This window comes from Cupressus sempervirens, chromosome 9 (genome assembly GCF_028749045.1).
Source record: "Cupressus sempervirens isolate cs-2001-9-10 chromosome 9, ASM2874904v1, whole genome shotgun sequence".
NCBI classification, from domain to species: Eukaryota; Viridiplantae; Streptophyta; class Pinopsida; order Cupressales; family Cupressaceae; genus Cupressus; species Cupressus sempervirens.
The window spans coordinates 757,867,513-757,894,527 of record NC_143126.1 but is presented as its reverse complement, the minus strand read 5'-3'; the positions used below and the strand labels follow the sequence as shown (position 1 = coordinate 757,894,527).

Here is a 27,015-nt window from a genome sequence, read left to right as displayed (position 1 = left end):
CTCTCTAGTAAGATTTGACATACATGATAATATAACTATTACCCAGGGTTTTGAAACCCTAAGTATTTCCCCTCTTCGTTCGACTATGTGAGAAGTAAAAATAAGGTAAGTTTTAAAAAGAAATTATTATTTAAAAAATATTTTTCATTGGATATTATTTAATTATTTTAAGAATTAAATATTATCAAGATCAAATGAAAAATAATTAATAACCTATTTAAATTAAACCAACATCAATCTCTCACGTAGTCAATTCTAAAATAAAAATTAATTATTTTTATGATGTGAGGGTGAAAATGAGAAAATACAAAGGACAAGATTAATTCTTTGTAATGTGCTAAATGATTATTGCACTTAACATTAAAAAGGGAAAACAAGTGAATTGGTAAGCTAAAGGGGGGTAAGATAAATGTGGAAGAATTTAAAATAATTAATTATTTTAAAGAATTAATTATTATTGTAACCTAAGGCATTTGTGAAAATTGTACAAAAAGAAACTATTGGGGAGTAGTTTCAAAAGAAAAGGAAGTTAGGGCAGTTAGCAAGGGGAGGATGAAATCTTTAAAAAGAGGAAGTTCTATTTTAATAGGGTTCTTCTTCTTTTCTAGTCGACAAGTTTTATAGCTGCTACAATAGGGGAGAAGATAGTTCAATTTTGTGATAGGGGAAGGAGCTTTGTCTTATGTAGATTGATTGTAATAGGGGGATAGAGCAATATTATTTTTGTTTTATCATGTTTCTGAAATAAAGAGGGATATAAATGTGTTTGATTTTACAATCATCTACATTTCTATTTTTGATTTAGAAGGATTTTTGAGTGCTTTTGTTTCTATTTTAGATACAGTTCTTTATTACTATGTTGAATGTGATATATGTATTCTTGTGGTTATGTATTCATGCTTTTATATAATGATCTTTGCAACTCTTCCTATCTCTTCTGTAATTTGGAAAGTCAAATAGGTGATCATGGGGTTATTTCTTTATTTTTCCTCTTTAGGTGTTAATTTGATAATCACATTCATTCCATATTGATGGATGAATGTCAGAAAATATTTCATGTCTTCAAGTTAAAGACATAAGTAGATATCACATTCATCGAATATCTTTATGAGGGAGCTATACCTCTCAATTCAAAGGAATATTATCAATAGATTGATAATCTATCCAATTGTTAGAGCATTTTTTTCTTCTTTTGAAGCATATTAAGTCAATGTTTGCATTTCTATCCAAAGGACAAAACTATTTACTAACAGTTTTTGGTGACTCTACTAGGGAAAGAAAGCAAGTTCTAGTGCTTTTCTTTTCTTGGAAATCTGAAGGTTACTTCCCCAAGGATGGAGGTTGGTGACTCTAATCAAATTTGGTTGAAGAAGTCTGGTGTATATTATGGCATTGGTTGCCACTCAGCCATGGGGGGCTTAGATCGAACTGTTTACCTTGGTCCAGTATTCAACCCTACCTAAAAGATCATGGGAATACCTTCTCAAGTTTTTTAGAGACAAGACTCAGGATCCAAATGACCACATCAAAGCATTTATAGTTGCTTGCATGATCCTTGACTTGCAAGAGGAGAATGTCTTTGTCAGATTATTTGTTGGAAGCCTCATTGGAAGTGCAACAGATTGGCTCCAAAAAAATTTGGATGGTTGCATCACCTGTTGGAATGACCTTGAGGTGAAATTTCTTTAGAGGTTTATGCCTACACTTGATGTAGCTAAATTGTTATTTGATTTCTTTCAAATCAAGATCAAATAAGGGAAAGCCATGAGAGATTTTATTGATAGATTCAATAGAACTATTGGTAAGATACCCTCAACTAGCCAACCAACTAAAATAATCAGTTGTGTGTTTTCATTGCTGCCATGCAAACAAAAATTTATTTTTTTCTCTTTGTTTCAAAGTGAAAACATTGTCAGATGCACAAAGGAAGGCTATTAGTTTAGATGATGATATGATTCTAATTGGAATGAAGTGTAAAGAAATTGCATAAGAAGGAGTTTATCTCTATGAAAAGTAGAATTATCTAGAGATAAAGCCTAAATAAAAAAGGTTCATTCTCAAAGCAATTAAATCAACACCTCCTATTTATCAAAGTCTAACAATTTTCAATGATAAAGATCTTCAAATCCCTCTGGTGAGTGAAAGTACTTCTTGTAGTGTAGCTGGAGCCTACCATCTACATGTTGAGTCTGAGGATGAATATGTCTCCCAATCATTTGACTCAATGATTAGCCTAGATGTTCCTCCTAATGAACAAGGGTTGCAAGGTGGAAGATCAAATGAAAACATGTCAAAGGATGTTTCAAATGTAGAGTTTGATTCTTTCATATTTGGGACTACTATTGATATTTCATCAAATGATGTTATTTAGGAGGGTATGAAAGATCAGCATACACAAGAAAAGATTGAAGTTGATTATGAATTGTTTTTGTTTGATCACATCGAAATGAATGAAAAGTTTTTTCAGCCCCAGACCAATTCCATGTACAAAACCTAAATTAGAAATATTTTGGTTTGACTATGAGGATGGGTTGATGGATTTTGGACCTGTGCTAGAATCTTTTTGTTTTGAGATAGACTTCATAGACAGATCCTTGGAACCTGAATCTTTGAAGAAGTTCTAGATTTAAATGAGAACTATGTGGGTGATCAATTCAATAATTTTAAGAAAGACTATCACCATAAAGACTCTATTTTATTTGCCAATAATCTCATGGAAGATGTCAAGAGTGCTGATAAGAAACAACCTGTTCAATAAGACATTGAAGTGCCACAATTGATGAGCTATAATGCTAGCTGGCTTCTTGGTTTTAACCTACTATTCAAAAATCTTATAGCTATGGAGTTTTTCTTTTCAATGGTTGTTCTCCAATTTTTAGGAATGGACTCACTTCCACACCAACCATTGTTTCACACTAGCACATACTTCTCTCAACCAGTTAATGGTTTTCCATGAGCAGCCAGTACATTCTTCTAAGCATGGGTTGCTTGCCCTACTCTTTGTACATAAAGTTTTTGTTGTGGCTAGGTGTGGTTTTCTTTGTTCACTTTTGTGGTGCTAGTAGTTTTAGTGTTTTTGGTGTTCCCTTGCTCTTTTCCTCTCTACAAGCAGCTCATGGCTCTTCTCATTAATGGAGCCAATATTTTTTTCAAACTACATGGGCTCTAGATATTTTTTTGCTTACACATCAAGAAATTAGGGTTCATTGAAAAATAAATGATGATGAGTTGGTACAATGGAATAATATTCATCTTTGTCATCAATGAAATGTGTGAGCAAAAAATTTGATGCCAAACTATAGTTAAAAGGATATCTTTGGAAAAGGAGTATATCTATTGGTTGGAGACTCGAGAGCATTCTGCATTAAATCATGGGTTATATTTTACCTAGAGTTGGTTACTATTTGGCCTTTTCACTTGTCAGTGTATAATAGTGGGCCAAAGTAAAAATTTGGAACAATATGCCTTCTTTATCGAGAATTCATGGTTGCAGCCTGTATAGAGTTAAAGATAAAAAGAAGTGAGGTAGAATAAGATGGGAGATGATTTGTTCTTAGCTGGTGCTCATGCTCCAATAGATCTCCAAGGTGATAAGCTCAATATTTAAATATCTCTCGTAAGTGGTCATATCCCTTCATTATAGGAGCAAGAGCTCACTTTTCTTTTTCTTTTCTAAAATAAAAGGATTGACAATATAATAATAAAGGAAATTAAATGAAATGAAGATATGAGAGTTAAAAAGGAGCTTCGAAAGCCCTAAAAAAAACCAAGTCATTAGAATAGTGCCTATGATGGTGGATTGAGCATACACAAAGTTATTGCTACTCCAATGAACTAATACAAATGAGGTTGCACTGGCCACTGAAGCTTTAAACATCCTTTGTGCACTTAGAGGAAGATGGGAACAATATTGAAAAGAATCAATTTGGGATACTTCTAATGCAAATATTATGCATTCCTTCACTCTATCTTTCACATAGTATACTAATGTCACCATGTACCCGATTCACCCCTACACAAGTATGGTTATTTGCAAAACATATTAATATTGTTGAGAGAACAATATTAAGTGAACCAATGATATGAAATATGTGAGGAAGATTGGCCGACTGTGACAGATGTGGTAGCAGGAAATATGTGCTTGGTTGTGTTTCACTTCCATGTCCTTGAAGGAAGCTACATAAGGCATTGTATATCATGAAGATACATTGTTGAAAATGAGCATGAATAATGAAACCTAGCCAATGAAGAAACCAGTGGTATGGATAAATGGTGGTTTGAATAATATAACAAAAGAAAAATTGAAGATGTTAGTGAGGTTAGCTGCAATGTTGCATGTACCACAGTGAGTCTCACCTTGCAACTCGGCTCTTTCCTACACCCATGGAAAATTGCTAAGGAGATATCCTATCTATTACATAATCATAAAGGTACAATCATTACCACTACCAAGTAGGTAATAAGTCATAGAGATAATATAATCAACATAGGTTCTGAAGATTGTGATCATCCAAAATGTTAAGTTTGGAGTCTCTCAATAAGCTTGTTTGTGACATTTCACTATAGAGCATGCATGATGATGCACATGGTATGATCAATAATACGATCATTAACTGAGAACAAAGAGGTTCAATGAAAATGATAGTGCACCAGAAATTTTGTGCGTGATTTGAGGTTTATGATATGTCAAGATTAAAATGTGAACTCTAATTTGGTTAATAAGTGCAAAATGGTGAGTAGATGCGATGACAGCTAGTGGAAGCCCAAACCCAAGTGGCAACATCAAATTCTAATGTATGTATTCAAATTCCTTTATCCAAGTATTTAAAATCCATGTGTTGTTTCTAGAGACAGTATTGCAATGGCACATGGAGCACATATAGTGATTTGAAATATGGAATTTGTACCCATCCAACTACTTTGGCTAATGACGATCTACCTATTAAACCTTGTAAATGTGAAAATGCATTTCTAATATTTGAAGCTATTTGTGGAGCTAGTGGTATTCTTTATAATTAGGCTATAGAAATATTCATGCCATTTTATGGTGATAGAGCAAAACTTACACTCAGAGGTGTTATGGTACGCAATATTGATGATTAGTTAAAGATACAGAATGAGAGATTTATTTTACTAGATATAAACCGCAAAACTAAGGAGGAAATTCTCTCTCATTTTCAAAACATTGCTACAGAGTGTAAGGCATGGCCTTGACATCAAAAAAATAAAATCCTTTACCAGTGGTATCAGCTACACATTACATGTGTGGAAGATTTCATGGAGAGATATGTATAGTTGGTCAATATGTAGCAGGTAAAGTAGACTATACAAGATTACATGATGCAGATAGGCTTATAGGTGACTCATTACTATAAGCACTTCTATTTGCACCAAGAGTTGTTGAACCATCACTGAACCATCACTGCATGACTTTGCTAGTTCAAATATTGACTCTATGACCCAATGATCAAGGCACTAGAATGCAACATATAGAGATGCTAGAGTTCTTTGCATCCCAGCACACAATGCAACCCCTAGAAAGAGTCAATGTTGCCTAGGGCTTTGAAACCCTAAGTATTTCCCCTCTTCATTCAACTATGTGAGAAGTAAAAATAAGGTAAGTTTTAAAAAGAAATGATTATTTAAAAATTATTTTGCATTGGATATTATTTAATTCTTTTAAGAATTAAATATTATCAAGATCAAATACAAAATAACTAAATAATCTATTTAAATTAAACCAACGTCAATCTCTCACATAGTCAATTCTAAAAAAAAGAATTAATTAATTTTATGATGTGAGGGTGGAAACGAGAAAATACAAAGGACAAGATTAATTCTTTGTAAAGTGCTAAATGATTATTGCACTTAACATTGAAAAAGGGAAAACAAGTGAATTGGTAAGGTAAAGGCGGGTAAGATAAATGTGGAAGAATTTAAAATAATTAATTCTTTTAAAGAATTAATTATTATTGTAACCTAAGCCATTTGTGAAAATTGTATGGGAAGAAACCATTGGGGAGTAGTTCCAAAAGAAAAGGAAGTTAGTGCAGTTAGCAAGGGGAGGATGAAATCTTTAAAAAGAGGAAGTTCTATTGTAACAAGGTTCTTCTTCTTTTCTAGTCGAGAAGTTCTACAACTGCTATAACAAGGGAGAAGATAGTTCAATTTTGTGATAGGGGAAGGAGCTTTGTCTTATGTAGATTGATTGTAATAGGGGGATAGAGCAATATTATTTTTGTTTTATCATGTTTCTGAAATAATAAGGGATATAAATGTGTTTGATTTTGCAATCATCTAAATTGTGTTTTTGATTTAGAAGGATTTTTGAGTCCTTTTGTTTCTATTTTAGATACAGTCCTTTATTACTATGTTGAATGTGATATATGTATTCTTGTGGTTATGTATTCATGCTTTTGTATAATGATCTTTGCAACTCTTCCTATCTCGTCTATAATGTGGAAAGTCAAATAGGTGATCATAGGGTTATTTATTTGTTTTTCCTCTTTAGGTGTTAATTTGATAATCACATTCATTCCATATTGATGGATGAATTTCAAAAAATCTTTCATGTCTTCAGGTTAAAGACATAAGCAGATATCACATTCATCAAATATCTTTACAAGGGAGCTATACCTCTTAATTCAAAGGAATATTATCGATAAAATGATAATCTATCCAATTTTTGGTGCATTTTGTTCTTCTTTTGAAGCATATTGAGTCAGTGTTTGCATTTCTATCCAAAGGACAAAACTATTTAGTAACAATAACAATGGTTCAAGTTCAGATTTCCAACAAAATTGACAAAGGGAAATCTCATAGATAACTCTTTTTTTTTTTTTTGGAGGAATTAGATCTATGTCTTTCAAGGTATATGAAATTTCTCTAAAGGAGGTCATTTAATATATATTGGACCCTTATTTTTCAAGAAATAAATATCATTTTATAACATACAAAAGGATATAACTATATATCAACAAGGAACTTCATATCTGACCTGAAAATGAATGTATTCTACTATTATGATAAAGGCACCAAATTTCCATAGAAAAAGGCCTATGATATGATTTCGTCTATCAAATGCCTCTACATTTAGGTTGGCATGTGTATTGGTTTTTTGATTAGTTTTGTACTTGGACCAAATATTCATTTTTCTAGATGCTTTATGTCTCTAAGATAAAACTAGTTATCAGTACATACATAATTCTTTAGATGGATGTTTTTAGTCTTGTGATTTTGGAACAAGGAACTGATATTCATGAAATGTGTGATTTCAAGTTGGCATCATTAATTAAGTTTTTCAAGTTGGCCTATGAAAGAAACAATGTATGGTATATTGCATTAAGATGACACATGTAAAATTATATCTAACTCATTAGTGAGGTGTGTTATGCCAAATTGAAATATGTTTGCAATATATATAAACACATATATATATTATTTAGTATGGTGTGAAAGAGATGAAGAATGGAATGATGTGAAATTATATAAACACATAAAGAAATATAGAAGAAAATAGTTGAAGAACAAATGAAGTGTATTAAGTTTGTTTTCTAAGATTTTTTTGGAATAATGTTCATATTTTTTCTTATAAGATATACTACCACATATTTGGGAGTCATGGTGTCATTTCTATCAACATATTTATTTTCCCTTGGTAGTGTTCCTGAGATGTCAGTGAGTTCATTAATTTTTTGTAGCTTTAATATTGAATATTAGAGTTTTTTGATTTTTGATAGAGGGATGTTTGTAGTGGATTCAATTCAACTTTTATAGGTTCATGGGAAGATTTGAGTGAGTTATTAGTTTTTATACTTAGATTTATTTTCAATTATTTAGTGGTGATAGTGTGACAATGTTCAATAGTGCTTTACATTATAATATTTTTATATGTGGATCTATGTAATGTGTATAGGAAATTGATTTTTGTAACTCAATTGTTCATGATTTCAATGTTCACAAGATATTTTTCTTTCTTGACATTGGTTACCATCAATTTTCTTGAGGTTTGGTTAATGATCTTGATGTTTTTAGATATTTATGATGATGTGGATGTCCATGTGTGATGCAGGAGCATCCAGAGGTATAAGGGCAATCTTATGTCACCCAAAAAAATGTACTTAGACTTAGTTTCTGTTTGATGTGTTTTCAATTTTGGATACCCATTTGGGTCAAATAAAGGTTCCAACTCTCACAGTTCCACTATCGGTGCATTTGAAAATCTTGAAAAAATAGGAGCATGTATTTGGGGCATCATCTCGATAAACTAGAAGGTGTGAATTGGCTAGATGAATGTAATCATTATTTAGAGCATTCCACAAAAAGAATCAGGTCAATAGGCGCCATGGTTTGAAAGTTATTGCAATTTTTTGGGTTTGGGAGACCTCCTAAGAATGCTTCAAAGTCAGGTTAGGGGCATTAAATGACCTAGAAAAGGGTCAAATAATGGGGGATTAGCAAAGCTTGTCCATAGTGCTATAGAGCACTTTGAGAGCTTTCTAGAAATGTAAACGGTTTGTCAATCGGAGCTACGATTCAAAAGTTATGCCTCCCGAAAGTTCAGTTACCATTTCTGGATTCTTCTAGATTTGCACCGACTTCTACCACAGCTTTCAGAACCTTCTATTTGGTCGGTGGGTGCCTACTAGCACTTTCTAGAATGTAATCCTAGTCCTTAACCCTCCGGGGTCTATTTAAAGAGATTTCTGGCATTGTAAAAGGCAGTTCGGAGTGGAGTGTGAGAGGAGGTACTGAAAGGAGAAATTATCTCTAGATTTATGCTATTGTAAGCCCTTAGGGCAGCATTGAAGTTTATTTTCTCTGTACTGTTTGTACTAGCTTATTTTCTCAGTTAATATAATTTTCCCTTTTCTATTGTGTCCATTTTGTTCTTGGGTTGTGTCCCCATCAAGTGGTATCAGAGCGGGTTTTCCTGAGTGTATAGACAGAGCGCCGAATGTGAGGCAGTTTGCACCAAGACTGTGTGGTTATGGGTTCGAGTTTGAAGATGCCTCCACGAAGAGAGCGTGGTGGAAGGGCTAGAGCTATTAATCTTGAGGAGGTTAGAGCCCTCCAAAGGCAGGTGCAGGCATTGCAAGAGGAGCTTCATAGAGGAGCAAGTGTTGCCACAGGTGACAACAGTGAGGATGACAATGAAGAAGAAGTAATGGGACTAGAAGAGGAATTTGATGAGGAAGTTTTGAATCATGCAGAAGAAAGGGTTTTTAGGACCATTACTAAGTTTGGGAAAAGACCTACAATTGAAGTGGGTTTATTTTCAAGAAATCTGAAACCAGATGAGTTGATCGATTGGATCAATGAACTGGAAGAATACTTTGAGTATGAGGATATCAGGGACCCAGATAGGGTTAAGTTTGCAAAGGCCAAACTGAAAGGCCATGCCAAAATATGGTGGCAAGAGGTTCAATTAGAAAGAAACAGAAGAGGAAAGGAGAAGATCACAAGGTGGGATCGCATGGTGGACAAATTGAAGAAGCAGTTCATTCCTGTGGACTATGAGCTTGATTTGTTTAAGAAGATGCATGGGTTAAAGCAAGCAGGAAGATCAGTCCAAGAATATACAGAGGAATTTTATCGACTCTTGATTAGAGTGGGGCATGTAGAAGCAAATAAGGAGAAGGTTGCTCCTTATATCAGTGGGTTGTGACCTAGCATCCAGGAGGAATTAAGTCTGGTAAGAATGACCAGCGTTGAAGAGGCATACCAATTTTCCCTATGAGTTGACGAGAAGCTAAATAAAAGGTTTGAAGGAAGATAAAGAGGGTGCGTTCAAGGAGGAAGGGGAAGTGGTAGGTCATCTGCAGGCTGCAATGAAACCCAAAAGAAAAATGAAGATGAGGGTACTAGCAAGAACCAGAGGAATGAGGGTTTCAACCGCCCCTGTGACCAAGAATTTGGAAATCAGAGAGGAAGAGGTAGAGGACATGGACAAGGAAGAGGAGGCTTCCATGGTACCTATTTCCATTGCAATGAAGAAGGTCATCGTGCCTTTGAATGCCCTCAATGACAAGGAAGGACAGATAGGAGAACTGAGGGCCAATCTAGGGTTGCTCATGTGGATGAGGATGCACAATCATCACATTCAGAGGATGCAGAAAGAGGAGAGACCTTGGTAAACGAAAGAGGCCTACTAAGTGGTGAGATTGAACTAGGACAATGGAGGAGTTTGTTTCGTACCAGATGCAAGTGTGAAAATAAATGTTGTGACATGATCATTGAGGGTGGTAACACTGATAACTTGGTATCAAAAGAGATGGTCTCTAAGTTGAAGCTCAAGAGGGATAAACATCCCTAGCCCTATCGGATTGCTTGGGAAAAAGATGAACATAGGGTCCTGGTAAGTGAACAATGTTTAGTAAAATTCAAAATTGGAAGTTACCATGATGAAGTTCTCTGTGATGTTATTTCGATGGATGTTTCCCATCTATTGTTGGGTAGACCATGACAATTTGATAGACATGCAGTGCATGATGGACATGCAAACACATACTCTCTGACAAAGGATGGAGGTCGCCACAAATTGAAGCCCATGAAAAAGGAAGGTGAAAAGGTATGTAGCAATGCTAGGATTTGTCTTGTTGATGGAAGGAAGTTTTTAGATGGCACGAAACATCAGCATATGTGCTATGCTTTGATTCCTAGGAAAGATAAAGAAGGTAGTAGTGAAATACCACTTGAAGTTTCAGATTTACTAGGGGAGTTTGGAGATATTATCTTTGATAATGTTCCAGATGGATTTCCACCAATAAGGAAAATTAGTATTCAGATAGATCTGATTCCAGGAGCTAGTTTGCCGAACAAGGCTACTCACAGGATGACTCCTACTGAAATAGAGGAGCTAAATACACAAGTTCAGGAGCTATTGAGGAAGGGCTTGATTTGAGAGAGCCTAAGTCCATGTGCAGTACCTGTAGTACTTGCACCAAAGAAGGATGGAGAGTGGAGGATGTGTACAGATTCTCGAGCTATAAATAGGATAACCATCAAGTACTGGTTTCCTTTGCCAAGGATGGATGATCTTATGTACTACTTGAGTGGAGCTCAGTACTTTACAAAGATAGATCTGAAGAATGGTTATCACCAGATATGGATTCGAGAAGGAGATAAGTGGAAAATAGCCTTCAAGACCATGGAGGGTCTTTATGAGTGGTTAGTCATGCCCTTTGGATTGATGAACGCCCCAAGCACCTTCATGCGATTCATGAATGAGGTACTAAAGAAGTTCTTGGGAAAATTTGTTATTGTTTATTTGGATGATATTTTAATTTTCAGCAAGATTTTGGAAGAACATTTACTGCATATTCGTAGTGTCCTTGAAAGGCTAAGGGAAGAGAAACTGTTAATTAATCTGAAGAAGTGTATCTTTGCAAAAAGGGAGTTAGTCTATTTGGGGTTTGTTATATCACCTGAAGGTCTCAAAATGGATCTGAAGAAGGTAAAAGCCATCTTGGAATGGCCTACTCCAAGGTCTGCTACTGAGGTAAGATCATTTCATGGTTTGGTTAGTTTTTATAGAAAGTTTACTAAGAATTTCAGTGGCATATGTGCACCCCTAACTGATACAATAAGAGGGGATGGAAAAGAGTTCAAATGGAGTGTAGCAGCTGTGAGAAGTTTTGAGTTGCTAAAGAAGAAGGTAATAGAACAGCCTGTGTTAGCACTTCCAGATTTTAGAAAAGTGTTCCAGGTGGATTATGATGCTATTGGCAGCGCTATTGGGGCTATATTAAGCCAAGAAGGTAAGCCTATTGCATATTTTTGTGAAAAATTGAATGATGCAAAGAAGAAGTATTCTATTTATGATCAAGAGTTCTATGCAATAGTTTAGGCCTTAAAGAAATGGAGGCATTATTTATTGCCAAAGGAGTTTGTTTTGTATACTGATCATCAGGCATTACAGTACCTAAATATCTAAGGTAAATTGAATCAGAGGCATATGAAGTGGGTAGAATTCTTGCAGAGTTATACATTTATGTTGAAGCATAGAAGTGGAAAATCTAACAGGGTTGCAGATGCACTAAGTAGGAGACAGTCATTGCTTACAGTAATGCAGGTTGAAGTAGTTGGGTTTGATGAGCTCAAGAATTTGTACCCTGAGGATCCTGACTATGCTGAAGCATGGAAAGCTTGTAAAGAACTTGTTGTTGTAGATAGAACCAAGTGGTTAAACTATTTGATTTAGGATGGCATGTTGTTCAAGGGTAAACAATTGTGCATTCCAAGGAGTTCCATGAGGGAAAATCTGATTAAGGAGAAACATAGTGGAGGGATGGCAGGACATTTTTGTTGAGATAAGACCATTACCATTCTTAGAGAACATTATTTTTGGCCTCAAATTTCACAGGATGTGGAGAAGTTTGTACAGAGATGCCACGTTTGTCAAGTTGCCAAAGGGTTTAGTCACAATACTGGCCTGTATCAGCCATTTCTTGTTCCATCAAGGCCATGGGAGGACATAAGTATGGATTTTGTTCTTGGATTGCCAAGGAGACAAAGGGATAATGACTCAGTATTCGTGGTGGTTGATAGGTTCTCCAAAATGGCAAATTTCATTCCATGCCACAAAACTCATGATGTTGTCCATATTGCAGACTTGTTTTTCAAAGAGGTGTTAAGACTACATGGTCTTCCAAGGAGTATAGTTTCTAATAGAGATACTAAATTTGTGGGGTATTTCTGGAGGACATTGTGGAAAAAGTTGAGAACAGACTTGAAATTCAGTTCCACGCATCACCCATAGACTGATGGCCAAACAGAAGTGGTAAACAGAAGTTTGGGCAATTTGCTAAGATGTTTAGTTGGGGATAAGCCCAAGGGATGGGATTTGATTCTACCACAGGCATAGTTTGCTTATAACAACTCTGTAAATAGGAGTACTGAAAAATCACCATTCCAAATTGTATATGGGAGTAGCCCAAGGACTGCACCAGAGCTGACGAAGATAGAACAAGGGGAGAGGACAAGTACTGAAGCTGAGGAATTTGTGAAATGTATCAGGCATCTACATGAGGAGGTTCAAGCACACATTACCAAGATGAATCAAGAGTATAAAGCTAGGGCTGATCAAAGGAGTAGACCTACGGAATTTCAAGTAGGAGATCTAGTCATGGTGCACTTACGAAAAGAAAGATTTCCAGCCGGTACTTACAACAAGCTGAAAATGAAGAAATTTGGCCCCTGCAAAATTTTGAAGAAACATGACTCAGGAAATGCATATGAAGTGGAGCTGCCAGATGGTATTCAAATTTCTCCCATTTTCAACATTACAGATTTAACAGAGTATCATGATGATGGTGCAGATGAGGAGCTGGTGTTAGAGCCATGTCCAATTCCTGCTTCTAAGAAGGAGGAGATAGAAGACATTCTAGATCATCGTGTGGGTAGGAGTACCAGAAATAGGCAGTATGAAGAGTATTTGGGGAAGTGCAAAGGATGGCCTATCGAGGACTCAACTTGGATTTCAGCAGCTGAGGTTTCCCATTTGGGATTTCCTCTACCATTTATAAAGTGACAGGGTCACTTTTCAATCTACCCTGGGTGTCTGATGCAGGAGCATCTAGAGGTATAAGGGCAATCCTATGTCACCCAAAAAAATGTACTTAGACTTAGTTTCTATTTGATGTGTTTTCATTTTTGAATACCCATTTGGGTCAAATAAAGGTTCCAACTCTCACAGTTCCACTATTATTGCGTTTGAAAATCTTGAAAAAATAGGAGCATGTATTTGGGCCATCATTTCGATAAACTAGAAGGTGTGAATTGGCCAGATGAATGTAATCATGATTTAGAGCATTCCAGAAAAAGAATCAGTTCAATAGGCCCCACGGTTTGAAAGTTATTGCAATTTTTTGGGTTTTGGAGACCTCCTAAGAATGCTTCAAAGTCAGGTTATGGGCATTAAATGACCTTGAAAAGGGTCAAAAAATGGCGGATGAGTGAAGCTTGTCCATAGGGCTATAGAGCACTTCGAGAGCTTTTCAAAAATGTAAACGGTTCGTCAATCGGAGCTACGGTTCAAAAGTTATGCCTCCCAAAAGTTTGGTTACCGTTTCTGGATTCTTCTAGATTTGCATCGACTTCTACCGCATCTTTCAGAACCTTCTATTTAGTCGGTGGGTGCCTACTAGCACTTTCTAGAATGTACTCCTAGTCCTTAACCCTCCGAGGTCTATTTAAGGAGATTTCTGGCATTGTAAAAGGCAGTTCAGAGTGGAGTTTGAGAGGAGGTACTGAAAGGAGAAATTATCTCCAGATTTATGCTATTGTAAGCCCTTAGGGCAGCGTTGAAGTTTATTTTCTCTGTACTTTTTGTACTAGCTTATTTTCTCAGTTAATATAATTTTCCTTTTTCTGTTGTGTCCATTTTGTTCTTGGGTTGTGTCCCCATCAATGTGGTATTTTATGATGGCTTGTGGGTGTTTATAGATTGTTCTCCTATTATTGTTTTGGTTCACATTGATTGTGGTGCTTGAAATCAATGACTTATATTGGTGATTTTGTGCTCTTGATGTTCTTGGATGACAAGATAATTATAGTACTATTGTGGATGGTTGAGGCATAAGAGGTATTTCATGTTTAAGGTGTGTGATTTAGGATGATTTTATGTCTTATCTAGAATTCATTAGTGTTCATTAAGTATTATATCATGTATGGTTATTTTGCATCATTGGTTCACATGGAATATCAATTGAGATGCATCATTGAAAAACTCTTAGGAGATTACCAAGAACCAATATGTTCATTCTTTAAATATTACTACATCTACTACCCAAGAGAAGAAGGAAAGTTGAATATAATATCATACCAAAGGAAGCACTATTAATTTCTTTGGCTAATATTGAAATGACACCTATGATAGAATATAAGACTAATAATAAGATCTCAAAACATTTGGAGATATTTTATGAAGGCTATTTGGATTATATAATTAAGGTTCTAGATTACTAAGAGGGGAGGGGGTGAATTAAAAATCAACTAGATTCAAACTTTAACCAAACTTCACAATACTTAACAACCATAATATGTTATGACATTTAACCATTCATTCATGTTAACTTGTGAACTTATCAATGAAACATCAAAAACAATATCCACACAAGTAACACAATAACACAAAGGTTATTTTTATTATGGAAAACCTTGGTCAAAGGTAAAAACACATGACGGGAATCGATAGCCACAAGTATTTTGCACATTTTTGAAATACACATTGTTAAGTGTTTGGCCCTTCTAAGAGCTTGCAACAATGCCTAGTTAAGAGAAGACCATGTTAGGAGTAATCTGGTTAAGGGAAATTTACCTCAAGCCTATTAATATATTTACTATGTTACAAGTAATCTTGTTAAAGTTTTTAATAACTTAGATTAATGAGTCACTTAGTGACAATAACTAACTTTAGACCTATTAAGATCATGTTCACCTTGTTAAAATTGACATTGTTACAGGCTTTTGAAACTTGTTATACTATTAGGATTCATGAAGAAGAGTGATCTAGAATTAACACTAGTATCATATCTCAAGCAGATCTAATTTAGTTGACTATCTATATTTTATCACAAAAATTCAACTACCGCTTCGATTAGACAACCCTTGATGATCTCACTCTTACTTATACACTAAGAAAAAATAAAATTATTCCATATAAATAGACATCTCAATATTAGGGCTATTTTTATCATGGAAACCCTTGTTCAAAGGGAAAAACCATAATAGGAATTGATACCCACCAGTATTTTTCACTAAATGGAAATATACATTGTAAATGCTTGGTCCTTCTAGAAGCTTACACCAATTCCTAGTTAAAAGAAGACCCTATTAGGAGCCACTTGGTCAAGGGGTTTAGTTTGAACATGTTAAGATCTTTACCATATTACAAGTAACCTTGTTAAAGTTTTTTATAACTTAGATTAATGAGTCACTTGGTTATAGGAATTAACTTTAGACCTATTACAATCCTTCTCACCTTGTTAGAGGCTTTTGAAACTTGTGATACTAGTAGGATTCACCAAGAAGAGTGATCTATAATTAGCACTTCAATCATTACTCATATAGATCTACTTCAACTTACTATCTATATTTTCTCACAAAAATTCAACTACTGGTTTGATTAGACAACCCTTATTGATCTCATTCTTACTTACACACTTAGAAAAAATACAATTATGCCATATAAATAGACATCTCAATATTAGGGTTAGTCCATCGCCTTAACCTAAAAATATTAAACTTGAAATCCATATTAGCTTGGCAAAAATGTCTTACTAATTCCTAATTCAATATTTGAATTGCACCCAACAAAGAACATTTTTCTTTTCCATATTTTCCAATGAATATACACAACTTAAAAAAATTTAATCTCAACTACCAATGTATAACCAATCTATCACAACTTATTGGCTTCATGGTATTTCCACATCATCAACCAAATTTACAACATTATTCTCTACTTTGCAACCTCTTTCCTCCCATCTATGTGATGGGCATGGTCTTTTGTTATGTATTGTAGATGTTGAATGAAAACCATTTTTTTCAACCCATTTTCCTTTCTCAAATACCCATTTTAGTTGATGTATTGTCCCTAATATATCATCTATTTATTGGAAATTATCATATTGTCTCTCCAATGATTCTTGGTTTTTTCTTGAAAATATTCCTTTAGTACTTTCCAATCTACCTCATTGCCCACTTGTTTGGGTTAATAAACTTTCCTTTCAAAATATCATATATGTATTTGTTTTTTGAGAATCATCCTCTATCTATTGGGTCTCTTCCCCATAATTTCCTACCCTTTTTCCCTTTGCACCTATGTTCCTTGCATCGTCTCTCATTTTTTCCTCATGCCATATTTTTATGTTAACCATTCTTCTTTCATTGTTTTGTAAAAATAGAAAAAGGATAAATGATGTTTGATTCCTATACATACAAGAGTTGTAAATTAGTATGTCTAATATTAATTAGTTCCAAGTGAGTCCTATATGTACAAGAATAGTAAATTAGTATAGTACCTGGGGACCATGTTGAACTCCTTGCTTAAATGGATCCCCCACCACTTGTTTATGAGCTCTTTCAATGATTTTCTTCAAAAATTCATCATACACATTCTCTTGAACGAAGACCCTTGAAGCTGCCATACATACTTGTCCCTGTCACATGTAAATAATATTTTTAAATTTTTTATTGTAAAAGGGATATATTTCCTTCAATTATTGAAATTATTTTCATCATAGTTTTTGGGACATTTAAACATACCATATTCATAAATGTTGCATGATGAGCAATATTTATAGCTTTGTCAATATCAAAATCGTCCATGATAATAAGAGGTGATTTTCCACCAAGTTCTAATGTCACATCCTTCAAGTTGCTCCTTGCTGCTGACAACATTACCAACCTCCCCACTTCTGTGGACCCTGTAAATGCAATCTACATAATATGAACAACATTAATTAATTTCAATATAAATGGGTAAACAATATAAACTTTAAGTAAAAATGATTAAGTGTGAATACAAGAATGGCATTGAGGCAAATATATGTACCTTATCAATATCCATATGTTTGCTAATGGATGCACCAGTAGTTTCTCCAAATCCAGAGAGGACATTTAGAACACCAGGTGGTATTCCAACCTATAAATTATAAATTAATTTGTTACTTTGTTAAGTATAGATTATTTTAGACTATAATAATGTATTTTTATTACATTATAGCTCTAAAATACTTAATAACCACAAATAACTAATTGTAAAAAAATTTATTGCTTTTTTTTATAAAAGTGAGTAAATTTACTAAAAAGGTATTTTCTATATAATAAAAAAAAGAATCCTACAAAATGTATATCCTAGCAATAGATGTCAAGATGGATAAAAATATCAGATATATAAGTCTCAAAAAATATGATAAGATAACCTAGAGATTCAAGAAAGCTACCCACCAAGAAGAGGAGCCACAAAAGGTTGTTGATCATGGTGGTTTTTAGTATGATTAGTTGTTTCTATCATGGATCCATATTTTTCTTAATGAAATAATTGACTATATAAGGATAGTTTAAAGTGTATTAATATGATTCTATGATAGTAGGATAACAATATGATTCTACTATAGTAGGATTTAATAAAGATTATATACTTTTCACTTGGTTCTTTGTCTATTGAAATCCATTATTGTCTAGGAAGCTCCCAATTTTAGATCCCCAACCTACCAACACCATTACTACTCCCAAATCAACTAAGAAGAAGTGTATACACATATACACTATCCCTATGCCCCAAACTTATCATCTAGGCTAAGGTGTCTTGGAGCTCCCACACCATTTATGATTTCTATGAAACTTTTTCATTTAAAAAGTAAATATTTTATATGTTCAAATGCTAATAGAAGCAAAAATACCTCCCTCTCATCCGAAAAGCCTAAATTATTCATTCAAGAGGTTTTAAGTGGGAAGTATGAGCCAATAGATAACATATAAGAAAAAATGAAAGAAACCTACAAAGACCCCATATGTTGGCCACATGGCATGTATACACAAAGGTAAAAATGCTTGTCTAGCTAACTATGATTCAGAGGAGGGAGAGGATCGTAGGAGTTGAGAACCTTTGGGAAAGGTCAGAAGGGGGAGAAGTTTGTAGTAAACAAGGTGAAATGGAAATAACTAAGAGTTCAAAGAAATATACAATGAATAGCTTCAACCACATTTTTGACACTATGAAAATAGAGCCTATAGACTTAAATATGGATATAATATTGAAGAAAGAAAATGCTAATATTATTATAAATAATAACAATACATGATTTTTTAAATTGCATCCATTATATTGATCACACTACCTAGATCCTAATTTTTTAGAGTTTACACATGTAAAGATATTACCAAACTACCTATTCAAAAAGCCAAGAAGTAGCTAGCTCCTGTTGTTGGCATTCAAATACAGTTGGACCAAATGACAAGAACTCAAATATAAATCCTTCTTCACTTCAGACTCTACAACACCAAGGTGGGTATACCTATGACCTCAAATTAATTTCATATAATTCCAACCATATTGGATAGGTCATTTATAGAATATTTTCTCATTTAAACACTGTATACATAATGAAAATGTTATACAACAACTAACTATCTATTTAACAAAGATCAAAGTGGAGTGTGAGATTAAAACACCATTTCTCTTAGTAAAAACTACAAAATAAGTTGGGTCATGTTTTTTTAAATATTTTTTGTAAATATTGACAAATATAATACCAATATTGCCTCATTAGACCAATGCCTTACCTATAGGGAAATAGAGTCATTCATACCACCCATACTACACCAAAACAATTCCAAGGTTTAAAACCTTATTAATTTACAATTGATTTGTCATTAGTTTCTTAATTATATCCTACTTATCAAATCCAATAATGTATTATTTGCATGAGTGAACTACTTTCATGTCTTTTAATTAATTCCATGAATTACATCAATGGAATAGGTACATACATCCCAAAAATGCACTAATAATAATTGAAAAACTTGTTCTAGGTACATCAAAACACATAAATACACAATGGGAGTGACATAGGATTGGAAACTTTCCTTGTAAATTTTAATTTGTGTTAAAATTGATGGTACAAAATATGTTTGGTATAACATGCACAAGACCTAAAAAAAGGTACATTGACATTCTTTTAAGAGACATGTATTCTGGTATATTGTATTACATTATCACAACATAAATAAAAGGCCAAATATATTCAAAGAAAATAAATTAATGTTGGAAACTAAAATTGGAACAATTTTTATGTTGTCATTGATGTCAAATCTTCTAGAGATAATTTACTAATAGTGGAGTGTCATATCTATTGATTGATGAAGAGGAATTTAAAAGAGAGATAACTAGATGAACTAGTGAAGATGTTGAGTAAAGTGGAGTAAGCGTGTTGGAGTTAAAATGGGAACTTGATCAATTAGTCTTTGACAAGATGATATATTATTTAATCATTATATGAAGTGAAGAAGAAAATTGAGTTGATATATATAAGAGAAGAAAAGAAATTGAGTGAATCACTAAGCTTAACCAAGTGACATCTTTACACGGCTAATGAAGAAAAAGATTAAGGAACTTAAGAATTAGCAAAGTAAATAGTATTAGCCAAGTAATAGCTATGGCCAAGCAAGTTAAAGAAGGAAATGTAGTAGTGAGCAAGCATTGTAAATACCAAGAAAGTTAGTTAAAGACAAACAAGATAGAATAGTAGAGGCCAAGCTGCACAGTGTTGACCGAGTAGAAATACACAATAATGATTGAGTGTCAACAAAATTTACAATTTGTGAAAGAATAAGTTTGAGGCCAACATAGTTTAATTTTTGGATTATTCAAAATGTATGGATGATAACAATTGATGAGTGATAGTTTGAATTGTCATGGAGCTATTTATTTTAATTTGTTGTGAAAACTAAGAAGAAAACTTATTTTCACATTTAGGGATTCTTAAATTGTTGTCATTTCTCAAGAATAAACCCTAAATTTTTGCTTGTACCTTATCATTTGCAAGGTCATTCATGAGTTTGTATGAAAATAATAAATAGGGATATGATAAAACTTTGGCTATATGTATAAATTTCGATATCCCTAAGTTCTTTGATTATTTCATATGTTTTTGAAATTAAAAGTGACCAAAAACAAGGGGGTCGGCCCTTAACAGTCAAAAGGCTAGTAACCAACACATTACCAGCTAGTAACAAAAACAGACAAGTAGAACAGGAGTACCAGCTGGCAAAGACTTAAACCATAAACTAGAAATAAGCTAGAACCAAAAGGGAAACAACCTAGCTACCTAGGCCTAATAAAATCTTAAATACAGTAGATTACTAGCAAAACCATAACTACCATAAAATAATATAAAGTCTTTGGATCCTTAGATCCCCATAACTGAACAGAACTAAAAAAGACTTAGATTTCTTTTTTCCCTTTTCCCCTTACATGAAGTAGAATCTGTGCCTAGTCACCGGCAAGAAACTTAAAGAGTAATTTGTTGTCCTCCATGTCCAAGCTAGCTTCCTCCTTCTCCTGTGCCAGCAATTGGAGGGTAGTAGCAGCAGCATGAGTAACTTTAAGTCCAAACTTGGAGAAGGTGAAAAACCTCTCCTCCAAATCTTTGACCCTTTTCTCCAGGTTCATGTAATGCTCCTCCACCACGTCAGTCTCCTCTTTATGCTCCATGACCTTCTTTGCAACAACCTCCTTCATTTCTTGTCCCTATGGTTTATCCTGTAGCACCCATGGGTTAGAGGAAATCTTCAAATTTTCCTTAATAGGGGAAGAAATGGTAATTGGGGAATTATCCTTTTTGCTCATCTCATCAAAAAAAGTAATAGGTTTAAGTGAGAAGCTGGCTGAAACATGGGTTGTCTTAGTATTCCTTTCTTTTCTTTCTGACACTTGAGTTTGAGTATCATCCATCGAAATGTTCAATTATTTCATATGTTATGAGGTTGTGGTCTTAAGTGTTTTAAGTTACAAAGTCATGAAAGCCTTTTGGTTTCTTGATCTCTCCATTATGTTGTCTAACCATTTTGAGGGTGGAAATGTCTCAAAGTAGTTAGTTACAAGGTTCATACTATAAGTAACATGGTTAGCATCATAGTTAAGGTTGTGAAGTGGAGAGAAGCTTAAAATCATAAGGTCACAACTTGTGTTTTGCATAGTGACTTTTAAGTTGTGAAGCTGCAAAATGTAACCATGGTAGTCAAGATTTAAATTATCGCTACATCTCCTATAGTTAAAGATAAAGTGATATTAGAGTGGAGAAGTGGGGATAACTAGTCATCACATCATGGTAGGGTTAAATAACAAATTAGGGTTTATGGATGTGAAACTATGAAAAGAGTGATAGTTAGCTTTCAAATAGTGTTCACATCAACGTACAGGTTAAGGATGATATATTATTAACTATTGTAAAGTAGTGAAAGGGTTAATGTAAGGTGTTCTTAGCATCACCAATTTAAAAGATGTTAAGTCATAAACCATGGATACTTTGCGATAAGGTCTATAAGAGAGGTATCGCTACTTCATAAGGATAAAAGGTGAGCAAAGGTGACATGTTGTAATGAGAAGATAAGAATTTTTCACACCTTCATAGGTGTTAAGCCATGATAAGTTTTTAAAAGACAGATGTTGTGATAAAGGGTTAAGTGACCATTCATGATACGAATTTCTAGGTCATTGTGGTTAGTAAGACAGTTAGTTGAATAGTTGTGAAAATTTTTGTTTTTTGGGTTGCAACAAAGTGATAGTTGTTTATTCTGGTTGTTAACACTATATCTCCTCGGTGTTGAATGGTAAGCCCTTATCTGTTATGATGTTGCAAAGAAGGTTAAGTAGCATGTCTTGCTACTTCACTAGTCTATATGATGAATAGGAAAATATCATGGCAAAGAAAAGATAAGTGTATAGGTCTACTTTGTGGGCTAAAGATGTTGTTGGTTTGATAATTAACTAGCAAGGATGCAAAATGGTTATGGTAACCATTTTTTTGTAGTCATGGCCAAAAGTAAAGAAAGTCATAAAGTCACTGAGAAGTGGAGAAAAAGGGTCATAATACCATTAAAGCCACACTCTGATTTTTAGAAAAGAGATAAAAGGTAAAAGAGAGCTAGAATTTTATTACCAGTTGTAGAGTGTTTGAAATTATAGAGTAGAGTTGAAGTTACAGAGCTAATCCTAGCAGATAGAGTTTAGTAGTATTGTGATAATTTCAAACAATGGTGAAATAGGAAGGAGAGTTAATTACACAAGCTCAAGTTGAAGAAGCTCTGTCAAGTTCTTCAAAAGGGAAAAGCCCTAGCCCTTTTGCTATAGAATGGCTGCATTTCCCACCAAGTTCATCTAACCCTCAATCCATAAATGACCATGATTTTAGGGACCCATACAATTTCTATAGAGATGTAGAGGTGCTAGATAGAAATGGGAATGAATTTTTTTGGTACTTCTATAAGAATAGGTTAGAAAACATCCCTATATCTAACCCTTGAAATAGGAATTTGGGAAAATTAATTGTGCTTGAGGTTTTTGTTGATGTTGATTTGATGAAGGCATCGATTAAAGCATACAATCCTATCAGTAAAGCATTCCATAAGAAAGACATAAGTGTACTATGTGCACTAGATAAGGAGACTTTTATAGAAGCTTTTGACTTAGGGGGACCTATGTCATTTCTAATTAACTTAGAAAAATTTGATGAGAATTTTAGTAACCATAAGAATTTATAATCTAGTAGGACCATGTTGAGACATATTCCAAAATCAAGAAAGAAACAAGGAGATATACCAAAGAAACTGGGAAATTTTGTGCCTCTAGGGAATTTCCAAAGATATCTTCAGAATACAGTCTTTGGTTTGAGCAAGGTCTTAGGTTCAAATGGCACTATGAATGCTACTAGTGGACTCTACATCATTGAATTGAATAATTAGAACCCACACACCAACATTGGGTATGATTTTGTCACTTGCATAGCCAATCGCATTCATGATGAGATTGTTGTAGCCTGGGAGGGAGGTTTAGAGAATTTCAAATTTCATCAGTATTCTCTATTGATGCATTTGATTCTATACAAGAATGTAGGATACATTGATCCAAGCTTCATCGAAGGCATAGAAGAATTGGGAGAAAACCTTCCTATACAATGATGGACTAGGGTATAGCAAAGCTTCTACCCTTATTCAAATTCCATTTCATTTTATAATGATTTTTTCTACCCTAGTTTAAATATGTTGGGAGCTATAGTAGAAAGGGTTCCTAAAAATGTTAGGAAATTGATTAAGCCCTCTAGGTGCTTTGGTGAAGGAAAATAGTTAGGGCATGACTAGGGAACCATATTTCTAATTGAAAGTTACACAATCATTAGGCTTTTTAGGTGCCCTTAGCCACCACATATCCTACCTAAATTTGTTCCAAAAAGGTTAGGGATTGTTAAATTTTTCTAGTAGCTGATATCATTAAATAGGGAGTATTTGGGCTGAATTTTCAAAAAGGGAACATTCTTATGTATATGTTCTAAGATTGGGGATTTTGAAATTGGTAAAAATATAATTGACAAAACTAATGCATTTCTTAGTGATTATAAATAACCAACTGCCCTTGCATGAACATATGATCTTGGTGATGTTGTTAAGAATGCTTCAAAACAAATGATGGGATATAACTTTCCATTAAGAAAGAGATTATGGGAAGAGGATGTGATTGCAGATTATTTGGATGATAATGTGTGCAGAGATAGAGTAATAAAATGGAGAGACATATTGGGTTTTGAAGAAGAGATGAAGAGAATTGACCCATCTTTTAAGTGTTTTTATCATGAAGAAGGCTATTGGCCTAGGTTTGATAAGTGCATTAAATTTTTTGATAAAATTATAGCCTAAGTTCCAGAGGAGATAAAAAATAGAGTTAATCATGAATCCCCCAAACCTAATATTGTAGTGGAAGTGAGTGATGATGAAGAACAACCTAAAATCTCAACTGGGGCTCAATAGAGTAGAGAAATAAAAGATTGTTAAGATTCCTCAAAAAAAAAAAAAGATAAAGCCTTGTAAATTATGCAAAGGAGTAGCTAGTACTTTAATAATGCAAGATAAAGTTTCTTGATGGGATACGTTATTGAGGATGAGCAGAAAGAAAAGAATTTGGAGTTAAAGGTTAGAATGGTAAATTACAAGATCATAGAGGCTAGAGAATTTATGAATGATGAAAACTTCATAAAAATAGAAGAATCTCTTCTTATTCAAAATATAAAACAATGAATTATCATTGCAACTAAAACTAGGTGACTCTAATGAAAAGGTAGTAGAGATGGTCAAGAGGCCATAAGAGTATGATCTTGAGAGTGAGAAGTTAACTACTGATGATTCAAGAGAACTGATTAAAAGAAGTGATATTATTATCTTTCTAGGATGAGAAATCAGTTCCTCATTCTTGTTGGATCAAATGAGGAGACAAGAAAATATTATTTCTTTTGAAGATGTAAATCCACTAGGAGAATTGAGAGGGTTTGGTCATAGCATTGATGCTTAGACAATGGAAATATGGATCTTGGCTCTAGAAAATAAAAATCCAACCCTTATGAAAATCAGAGACTCCCCTAGTAGAAATGTAATATTTTTGAATGTTCATTCCACATCAAGTAGTCAGATTTATGGGTTGATGACTTCAGCATCATTGCTAGTAAAGAATGGAATTGATGTGTTGGAAGAACAATTATATGGAGCTTTTGAGAGCTATGTGAATAAAAGGAGACTTTATGAAGAGGAAATGAAAAAGACAGATGTCTTAGAGCAGAGGAATATCCTATTGGAAAATGAAATAGTAAAATTGAGAAATACTACCAAGCCTGCTATTGAAGTTGAAGACAAGGGTATGTAAACAAAGGATTATGCACTAGATACAAGGGATGTGATAGGCTAGTCTATAGTTACTGATGAGGAAGAATTAGAATCAAGAAAAGAAATAAAAATTAGAACTACGAACAATATTTTGATTCATAAGATAAATTCTTTAAAAAACCCTTCACAACATGTACATAGTAGCTACATTGTCTTGTAGGGAGATGAATATCAATATTCTGAGGTAATTTCATTATTATCTCCCTTATTCACAACATAGGGCCCATACACTATTTTTTGAGAATCTTGTACCCTTGTTGACATAGAGGAAAGAGTTGCCCAAGGGGTAATTGTCTCTATAAGAAAACTAATCCACAAAGTTAAGAAGTTAAATGGTTTCTTTTTAGGGAAATTACAATTGATTCAAAAAAAAATGAAAGCAATTACCACAGGGACTCCTAATTTTGTGCCCAACAATGTTGATGAAAATTGAAATGTACAAGATTGGCAAGAATGGCCATCTTCCTTTGATGACACATTACAATATGTTACATTTATTGCATATTGTAACATTGAAGTAGATGTTATGGTAGTGTATGATATGATTGATGTTTTGTATAAGTTGGACTTAGAGATGGGAAAGGTAACTACAAAGGTCAAGGCCATCATAGATGCAAATTCAAATAAATGCCTCAAGGATTTAAACATGATTAGAGATACTACGTGGCTAGATGTTGAAAATAATATTGCCATCTGGGATGTCATAAAAGATATAAAGACCTTACCATCTAGAGAGAGTGATTAAGCAATTGGAATCATAACTGTAGGAAAGAAGGGACAAAATAAAGAAAAGATAGTGATTGTGATAGGTTGTTAAAGTGCACACATGCTCATCTTGGAAACACCTGAATAAAAGTCGCTAGCTACTTGTTTTTCAACTACTTATTTTTTTTCTAAGTACAAGGAATTTTTGTAAAGATAAAATATATGAATTATCTTTGTAGTTTATTTTTTATTCAAATTTTGACAAATTTCCTTCCCTTTGTAGCTTGTTGCAATCCTTGTCTATAAAAGGATGTGGAGTTGAGGCCCAAATTCTTCTTCTTTAGGTGCTTATGCTATTAACAGTCAGTCTATATTTTATGTCAAATAGGTACTATTTCAAATTTGAAATTTGAGAATATAATGGATATTGAATGACAAATCAATCAAGTTCTAATTCATATTCTAAGTTTTGTATCAGATATGTGTATTGTTCTCAAGAAGATTAATACAAAACAATTTTTTTGAATATCTGTGTTCTTAAATTTTGTCTCCATTTTCATATATTTGTCACTTTGAGGCTAAATTAGAAAGGTTCATTTCAATTTAATGAAATTGGGATAGGTTATATGTAGATTGTTTGTTTCTTTTGATTCAATCAATTAAGTAAATGCTTCTATAGATTTATAGGGTTTCTAAGTATATGGGAGGGATGTCATAAGAATGGGATTTAGGATTAACAACTAATAAATTTAATTGCAAGTCAGTTGAACAAGATCAAGATTTATTGATATGACTCTATGTAACAATGGATAAGGCACTAGCCATCAATTGAGTTGCAAATTTAAGTAGTCATTTAGTTTCATAATTCACTTTTAA

The 27,015-nt window shown here is 33.7% G+C and overlaps 1 protein-coding gene across 2 annotated transcripts in view; it reads right to left on the bottom strand.

The window, feature by feature from the left end:
- The window catches only part of LOC149540889 (aldehyde dehydrogenase 1-like), a 200,839-nt gene that overhangs the window by 112,254 nt on the left and 61,570 nt on the right, over positions 1 to 27,015 (bottom strand). For both annotated transcript variants that reach the window (XM_089799753.1, XM_089799752.1), the window contains exons 5-7: positions 17,558 to 17,647; positions 17,269 to 17,442; positions 17,025 to 17,162 (exon numbers count right to left, since the gene is read on the bottom strand). In XM_089799753.1, the coding sequence (XP_089655879.1) occupies positions 17,025 to 17,162; positions 17,269 to 17,442; positions 17,558 to 17,647 (402 nt within the window). The remainder of the gene's footprint in view (positions 1 to 17,024; positions 17,163 to 17,268; positions 17,443 to 17,557; positions 17,648 to 27,015) is intronic.